Raw genomic sequence first — 9,401 nt, forward strand, 5'->3', positions numbered from 1 at the left:
AATTACATAGTAATTTAACTTACCAAGTGCCTATACACAAATAACGCGTGAACATAATAAGGATATAAACAAGCCCTAAAATGTTTTATAATATTAGGGTTTAAATCCCCGGGGGGCGCTCCATATATATTACATGGTGGGTATGTGCCGCGGAAAAGACCCCCCTTTAGCTTAAAGGTTATATATGAAGGTTCTATATACTTGATACAACATTTATAACTCTTTATCATACACCTCCGGATCTGTTTCTACATTAGTAACATCTCTACGTGTTTACGGGGTGTGTTTTTTGGCAGGTTTACCGAGTCGAGCTGGGTCGTGTAGAGCAGCGAATATTCCACAGCGTTGTTTGCATCCGGTACGAACCGACATGTGGTGCTGTTCTCCGGCGTGTAGAAAGGCCACGCCTGGCAGGCGTCACCGGTTTCAGAGAGATNTATATGGAGAAATGAGACATGTAGCACAGGTTGGCACATAGTGTTAGCCATCGAATAAATGAAACGAAAATCGATGAAAATTTTCATGCACAACTGTGGAGAGATCCTTAAATTGCAGTCTAAACAAAGTAACAAGCAACAGGGGCCGCCTTAGTCGCTAGGCTTACTGCAATGAGGAAGGGTTTTGTCCCCCGGGGTACTGCCGGAGCGTTACCTGGTACGGTTCTGGTATACCGGAACGTACGCCCTGGTACTATCTAATATGCCAGGACCGTACCTCGCCTACTCGCACTAACGAGTCTGGGAGTCCTATGCCTATACTCGGCTACCCTATGAACCCTAACCCTAATCCTACCTACCCTGGCGGACATAGACCTATGAGCCTTACTGGCCGCCAAAGAGTAGAAATAATAACATCAAGAGTGCGGGACCGGCGATTCCCGCATTTTGTAACCGATTTTTCTCATCAAAATTTGCCACCAATAAAGAAGGAAGTGTATACGTTCGGCTAGCTTATTTGAACGCACTAATCCCCACCGTTCATGGCACTGATAATTTGTTAACATATATTTGCTAGCGTATTGCTTGTAAATTCGGTATCTTGCATCGAGCGTGAATTCGATAAATTTACCCGAAAAAATGGCGCTTGTTGGAGGTGATTAGACATATTAGAAGCATCGCTGCGCCAATATTTAGGCAACGGACAGTTTCCAAATCAATGCGTGCCCGCGATAGGGTTGAGAGCAATCTAAAATTTCGAATTTTGATCTCGTGAAAGAACCGTGCGAGACGCGCTCAGTTATTGTGATCGCAACACAAGAAATTGACATACTATCTTACATAAGTAATTAATACAATAAAAACAATATTTCTCTTGTAGTAGTTTTGCAGTAACTATCACATTACCGCGCAGCAGGTAATGCAGTACATTAACCCGCTAATTCGGGGCACGCATGAATTTTGGAAACTGTCCGTTGGCTAAAATATTGCGGCAGCGATAGCTTCTAATATTGTCTAAACACCTCCAAGCAAATCGCCATTTTTCGGTAAATTTATCGAATTCAGCTCGTGGCAAAGATTACGGATTTACAAGCAAAATACGCTAGCGAAATATATGTAACAAATATCAGTGCCATGAAGGTGAGTGATTAGTGGTCATAATAAGCTGGAGGAACGTATACACTTCCTTCTTTATTGGTGCAAAATTGAATGAGAAAATGGTTAAGAATGCCGAACTCGGTGCCGCTACTCTTGTGTATTATCTACTCTTGCTGCGCTTATAGTTCTAGGCTTCTAGTAGTAGACAGTACTAGTAGCCAGGAGTAAGAATGATATAGGAAGGGGTATGACACTCAAAACACAAGAATTCAAACATTGCTTGCCTATTTTTACCGATTGATATATTGACGTCCAACTCAATAAAAATTTTCGAGTTACAACGCAGTGTCTGGTGCTAGATTTTGGCTGGAGGACTGCAGAACAGGAATCTGAAAGAGGGCCTGTTTGATGGTGGCATCCATCTCTGTGTTAGATTCTTGTTTTCCCAGTGAGGGTGGCAATGTCAGATTGTCCGATAAATACCTCTCCTATCTGCGGTAAACAACTCCCTCACTGCAAAGAAAAGCCTACCAGGGTTCTCCCAGGGCAACTTATAGCCTGGCCGGCGCGGTCGAGCCCCGCCATCCTGAAAATGCACCCGGTCAGACTAAATATCATAGCCGCTATGCTGTGTGTAATACACAGAGAAGTTCAAACAATGATTATTTAATACAAAACGTTGGTCTGATGCTAACGGTAGCGGCAAGTCCGGCCACACAAGTTACAAACAGTCTCACCCTATCCCTAACGCCTAAACACTAACATCTAAACTGACCTGCTGGGCCTATCTTTATATAGCGCGTGTTATAGTACTAAAATTAATCTATGGTGTAGAACCTTTTGCTTTCAATATTTTGCATCTGAAAGTTCTGACAATCAATCCCAACCAACTGGTGTAGGCTAGCTGGCACAATAATGTTCATTTTCATACTTCAAATCCGAGTGTTTTCTAGCTAGCTCACCAAGAAATAATTATTTTGAATTTTCCGATGGCTTTGCCCATGCAAAACAAACATTTTCACTCCACATGCAGTGCTTCATATTTACACACAGAGTGTCCCAGATTGCATCTCAGAGCATCTACAATTCAAACATTTGCTGGGGGGCATGCCCCCGGACCCCCCAGCAGTGAGTAGCACCCCCATGCTATAATTTCAAAGCTTGGAGAACCCTGTAACGTCGGCGCGAATGCTGACTGAGACTCTCTGCAGTACGCTGCGTACTCCCCATGCATAATCCAAAAGGGATTATGTATGGGGAGTACGCAGCGTAGTGCAGAGAGTCTGACTCGCAATACTCGTTGTCATAGAGCTGGGTGAAAGCTTTGTCATCTCTGGACAAGAACAGATAGGCATGAATTCATCTGCTATTTTGTTGAACTTTCAGCTTCAAATGCTCATTGACAACAAAGATGGCCTACTAGCAGCTGTAAGTATGGTTTACACAAAAACGATTAAAGATACATATAAATGTGTATATATTTGTGAATGGTAACTGGTGAAGAACAATATTCTCTTGATCATTAATGGTTATTATGAAGTCATAAGTATGGTAAAATATTTGAAGCAAAATATACTTCTGTAAACAAGTGTGATTCATGAGTATTTTTAACTTTGTTAATTTTTACAGGAGATGCTCAGCTTCAAGCACCCACATATTAGCAATCACAGACTTCAGGTAGCTCATCCAGAGGCCCAAGTGGAAAGATACTTTGATTCACCATATGATGAAATGGTAGCAGCCCACATAAGGTGGGAAAATATGATGGAATACATATTTATAATATGTCAAAAGTACACCACTAGACTACTATACTAGTCAGTCTGCACGAAAAACTTCCACCCTTATTGGCCCAGCGGGCCTGTGAAATGTATAATTCACTGGCCCACACTAGGTTTTATAGGCCCGAATCAATGATCATCATATTATGAAAAGAGAAACAGAACTCTTTGGTGTATTCTTAGAGATTTATTCTTTTATGAAATTGAAAAAAAATTACCCACTTCCCTCTCCCCCATCTCATTGTCACTGCCATCGTACTCATCATCATCACGCTCATTCATAATCAGAAAGCTCATTTCGACTTCGAACATCCCACACCCTACCCCCTCGGTCGCTTCGCTCCCTCGCCTTGGCCCCCCCCTGTTTCCAATTGCTGGCTACGCCACTGCTCTTGGTATTATCTATAATTGCACAGAATAAAATGACGGTGTTGTTCTAAATATGTAGGCTTCCATATAGAGCCTTAAGTTCATCGGAGAAACGTGCAACATATTACCAAAGACAGTATAATTATATAGGCCACTCATATCCATCCATCCACCCACGTAAAATCACAGTCCCACGCAAAATCACAGTCGACATCTATATTGATTCATCCATCCATCCCACGGGCACTTAAAACGTTTCAATAATAAAATTATGAACACGGAATGTATTTACTACCAAAGTCTGAATGTTTCTCTATACTCTCATTCGCCTATTAATTATTAGCATAATAATTTCATGTGAATGTAGTTCAAATGCTCCTCTGCAAGAGTGCAAGTATGCAACGCACAATTTCACCGCATGCACGCCGGGCTGTGCGCGCTGTGCACAAACAACAAAAATATAGATAAATGTAGAGAAATCTGTGTTCTGTGCACAGCGGCGTGCGTGCGGTGAGATTTCATGTTGCGGGGGAGCATCTGAAAAACGGCATTTTTCGTGTAATTATTAGCCGATAGAGAATACATAAACTTATTTGTACATAACCAACTTTGGTAGTAAATACATTTCGTGTGTATTTACCATCATTTTATTATGGAAACGCTCCAGGTGTCTATAATCTATCCATCAAGCCAACTATCTATCTACCTGTGAGTAATATTTCTCACAATTAAGCATCATATGTTACTAATTAGTTCTTTCTCCTAGACCGATCAAGAACAATATATCACATGAATTATCACAGGTTGCAATTAGAAGATATGAATGAAGGATGGCACACACACGGCTTTTATAGCAAAAGGGCATGAAATATCATGATTCTATCCAGATACTTATAAGCGCCCACAGCCACAACCCGAATATAACCGTTTCCCCCTTCACGCGCATGCATATATATATCAGGAGTAGATAATAGGGAATCCCTATTATCTACTCCTGATATATGGTATATTATTAATATAGTAATATATATATAATCTATTCTCTACTGATATATCGGATGCCTGCCCTAGATGTATAAAACACGTACATCTCTACGAGACTCCATACAACAGATACCTAATGCTACTAACTCTGATATATTTAATGGTGGCGGTTATGCGACACATATACACGTACACGGCACGTACGCAAAACAGCGCGCGCACGCACGTACACACACGCGCGCGCAGCGACGTAACACGCACACACACACACCACCACACATCACACACACACACACACACACACACACACACACACGAACACACACTACTACACAAACATGACGACTACACGCGCAGCGCGCACGCACGCACAGGTCTGGTGCAGTGCGCGCTACGCACCACGGCACTGGTGGGGTGGGTGTGCCCTGATCAGACGCGCCACTGGCGCGGACCGCTGAAGCCGCACGCGCGCCGCGCACGTACACACACACATGAAAAAACACATGGCACACACGCTATATAATATAATATATATATGCAAGACTTTTTTGTCTTAATTGTGAATTTGTCTTTATTAACTCCTGTCTTTAACTTTGTCTTTATTAACTCCTGATATATATATATATTATTATATACTAAGCTAGATCAGGAGTGCATAATATAGACTATATTATCGTAATCGGCTGCTGCAGATAATGTGGCAATATAAAGTACTTTTTAACTATTTAACCAAAAAATTCGCAGTGTAAACGTAGTTGAAAGATTAGAAAAATGTTTGGTCTGCCAGTTAATTAAGCATTTTGCCATGCAGCCACTCAGATAATAGCAAAATTAATCATTCTGTAAATGCCGTCAAGATGCTTTCTCTGGCCATAGACAAGTACACCCGCACCGCATGTGCACGCCGTGCACAAACAACAAGTATAACTAGTTCTATGTTCTTCTCTATCTATGTTCTTGTTGTTTGTGCACAGCTGTGGCGTATACGTGCGTGCGTACTTGTTGTGGCAGAAGAGCAATTAATTTGAACCCTTGAACGGCCATTTACAGAAATTATGCGGCACCAATATAGGCGAAAGAGAATAGAGAAATATTGTGACTTGTGGTAAATCAATTTCGTGTTTATTACATAAATCTTTGTTCATTGAGACGTCCAAAGTGCATAATGATAATATTTCAATATTTTGTGAGCGGCGAGCTAATCAGCTAAGAGGTCCCATCAGCGGCAACACGTGCTAATAAAAAAAAAAAAAAAAAAATTAAAAACAAAAAAAAAAAAACCCGCGGGCAAAAAATTCACAAAATTATATATCTCAAACATCGCCGCACTGATCTTCTATAAATATAATAATATATATATTATAGAATCAGTGACAACGCCCGCGGGCGCGCAGCACTGCGGCAGAGCATAATATAAATCAACTTGATTATATCCGATTTTAATATGCCTGGCCGTGGTGAAATGGCTAAAACGCTTGCCGGACCTGCAAGTCGGTAAGGCAAAATGCGTTGATCAATCTAACGGGATGCATCTGATAGAAAGGTAGCCCGACCGAGGCTGTGGCGACGGATTGTCCTATACATTGGTAATTCTACCCTAAGCAATACGTTTCTTGGAAGCTAATAGAGAAAGGAGTGATATACACCAAGAAGTAGATAATGGAAATTCCCTATTATATGCTAACTTTTGATATAAACCAAAGAGCGTATAAAGAATTTATTAATTCGAACTAATACTGGGCAAGCATGGTTTTCAGCATTTACCCTTTGTACGCTCTCCCTTCTTTAGCGTTGCTACGTTGATCAACCCTCACCCTCCTTCTCTATCTGCGCCTCGCTCTCCGCTTTTTCTATGCTCAACTAAAAATAACTAAAGTAATATAGACGAGTCCGCGCTCTAACAGTGTTAATGTGTAACGCAAGTTGAACTGTCAAGCGTGGACCCAGTCTAAGTTATAGTCGACCGCTCATTTAGACTGTCACTGTATGCGTTCTGCGCGTGTGTCGATGTGCACGCACTGCACCTGTGAAAAACTGAAGGTAACCAGTCAAACTGCCAGAGCGAAAATGGCGCCAGTGCAATAACGGATTATCTGATGGCGTATTATTATTTGTTTTTAGTTAATTTATTAAGCCTTAACAGACGGTCATTGGTAACAGATCTGTCAAACATGATCTTGCGAACTCCATCGTTCAAGATGAGAGAACATGGTCCCAATTAAAACATCTTACATCAGGACAATCATGTCTGTCAGATACTGGCGTTCCGGTTTTCACGCAAATTAGGCATAAAAGAAGGTATATAAGCAATGAAAAGTAAATCAGAAACACTAATTTGTATTTTCATACATTTTTATTTTGTACATTAACACCAAATATACTACTTAAGGTACTAGAAATTCGTGACGTAATCACTTTAAGGATACGGTACTTTCCACGTTGTGGACGGTATTGCTCTAAAAGTGGAAGATTAAACGTTTATTGGCGAATGAATCGAATCAAAATCACTTGTGTTTTATTTATAGAAGGAGATATATCTCTATGCTCAAGCCAAAAAATTTTATGAAATTTCCATCACCATAATAGGCCTACCTACCTTGGAATTTTTATGTAAAAAATGATATTTTGGATATCTGCAGCTAAAACCAGAAAAGAGTGAGAATGAAAAATTTTGCCAGCATGTTAAGCACACATATGGACGCAAAAATAGTGCGTCGGGATTTTGTCTTTAATTTCCCATATTACCGAAAAACTGGAAAAAAACTGCTTAAAAATCAAGTTGTGTGTTAAATAGAAAATTTTAGCGAATAAAGAAGTCATAACTAATAAAGTACGGCAACTTAATCAGCAATCCCTGAACGCACTTCCATTACCAACAATATGTTAGCCATAAAACGAGTGTAAAATTAAAGTTAATCGCGCGTTGTAATCACAGAGAAATATCCATTTATATCGGCTACTATGATATCGTGAAACGGAGAAATAAAGCCGTTTTCTATTTTTCACATGAGTGACCGCCTGTGTGCAAATGGGTGAACGTATGTGATATATCTTTTGTTAGTACATTACTGCGACATATCCATGACCTAAACTGACACCCTAAATTGGTAAAATGTTCCATGCACCTGAGAAATTCTGAGAAAATTACGAGGTGACCAACGCAAAAATCATGCAAATGCGCGAACGACCTGACGTCACTGTCACAAAACGCGCTCGGTTATCTAAGGTGCGTTGGCGCAGTGTGAGAACAATTTAGGCTCTGTGGGATACTTATTGGATCAGAGTAGTATTAGTAGCAGCTGTAGCAGGGTTGATGTTGATCACGAGTAGATAATAGGGAATTCCCTATTATCTACTCCATGATTGGATGGATACTGGCTGCAGTGAATATCGTGAAAATGTTGGTTGTTATCATGTGTGGAACGTCAATAAATGACGTCAAGCCGCTGCTTACTACACATGTAAGCAGGCAAACAAAAACGTAAGCGCTCTGACGGTTTCAGCATGTTACCAGTTAATATGGAGAAATGACATGTACACAGGGCACATAGTGTTAGCCTATCGAATAAAAGTTTGAAAACGAACATCGATGAAATTTCATGCCACGGTGAGAGTATCCTTAAAATGTGGCCAGTCTAACAAAGTAACAAGCAACGGGGCAGCCTTAGTCGGCCTTAGGCTTACTGGCCACTGAGAGGGTTTATGCCGCCCGGGGTACTGCCGAGCGTACCCCGGTACGGTTGGTATACCGAACGAGCCCTGGTACTATCGCTAATATGCCGGACCGTACCCTCGCTACTCCACCTAACGAGTCTAGGAGTCGCCTATGGCCTACTCCCTAAACCTAAAACCCTAACCCTAATCCTAACCTACCCTGGGGCATAGACCCTATGAGCCTTACTGCCGCTTATAGTTTCTAGCTCTAGTAGTAGAAGACAGAGCAGGGAGGTAAGATAATATAGGAGAGTATGACACCCAAAACACGATCGAAATCAACATTTTGCTTGCCTATTTTACGCGATGATATAATACGTGCCAAACTCGATAATTTCGAGTCACAACGGAGTGTCTGGGCTAGATGCCGGAAAGGACTCAAGACAAGGAACTGAAGAGGGCCTGTTTGGATGGTGCAATCCATCTCTGGTGTTAGATTCTTGTTTTCGCGCAGTAGGGTGGCAATGTCAATTGTCCGCGATAAATAACTCTCCTATCTGCGGTAAACAACTCCTCACTGCAAAAGAAAAAGCCTAAGCGGGCAGGTTTCCGCGCAGGGCAGCTTATATGCCTGGCGGCCCGCCAGGCTATCGTCGAGCCCCGCCATCGCTATAAATGCACACCGCCAACGCTAAAATATCATAGCCGCCATGCTGGTGTATACACAAGAAGTTCAAAACAATATATTTAATACAAGTTGGTCTGCGATGCTACGGGAGGATGAGTCAACAAGTACAACAGTCTCCTATCTAAACCTAAACTAACTCTAACTGGATGCTATCCTTATATAGCGTGTTATAGTACTAAAATTAATTATGGTCAGGGGTCGAAATTAGATTTTTATTATGGTATCCATCGGGATACAGGTATTGAAATTGGTATCCAAAGATCTGGTATCCCCGGATTTTTTGGATATCAATTCACATAATGGTAATTGGTATCCAAAAATCTGAAATATGCAATAAAGCATTGAAAATTATTTAAATATGTAATTAATTATTTAAAAAGATCTCGTCTC

General features: G+C 41.1%; 1 protein-coding gene across 1 annotated transcript in view; it reads left to right on the forward strand.

Moving 5' to 3' along the window:
• Positions 1-2,921: 2,921 nt before the first annotated feature.
• The window catches only part of LOC106815446 (PCI domain-containing protein 2-like), a 35,517-nt gene continuing 29,037 nt past the window's right edge, over positions 2,922-9,401 (forward strand). The window contains exons 1-2 of the mRNA XM_014819903.1: positions 2,922-2,963; positions 3,165-3,286. Coding sequence (XP_014675389.1) covers positions 2,928-2,963; positions 3,165-3,286 — 158 coding nt within the window. The 5' untranslated portion in view covers positions 2,922-2,927. The remainder of the gene's footprint in view (positions 2,964-3,164; positions 3,287-9,401) is intronic.

Source organism: Priapulus caudatus, unplaced genomic scaffold (genome assembly GCF_000485595.1).
Source record: "Priapulus caudatus unplaced genomic scaffold, Priapulus_caudatus-5.0.1 Scaffold1114, whole genome shotgun sequence".
In the NCBI taxonomy this organism is placed as follows: Eukaryota; Metazoa; Priapulida; class Priapulimorpha; order Priapulimorphida; family Priapulidae; genus Priapulus; species Priapulus caudatus.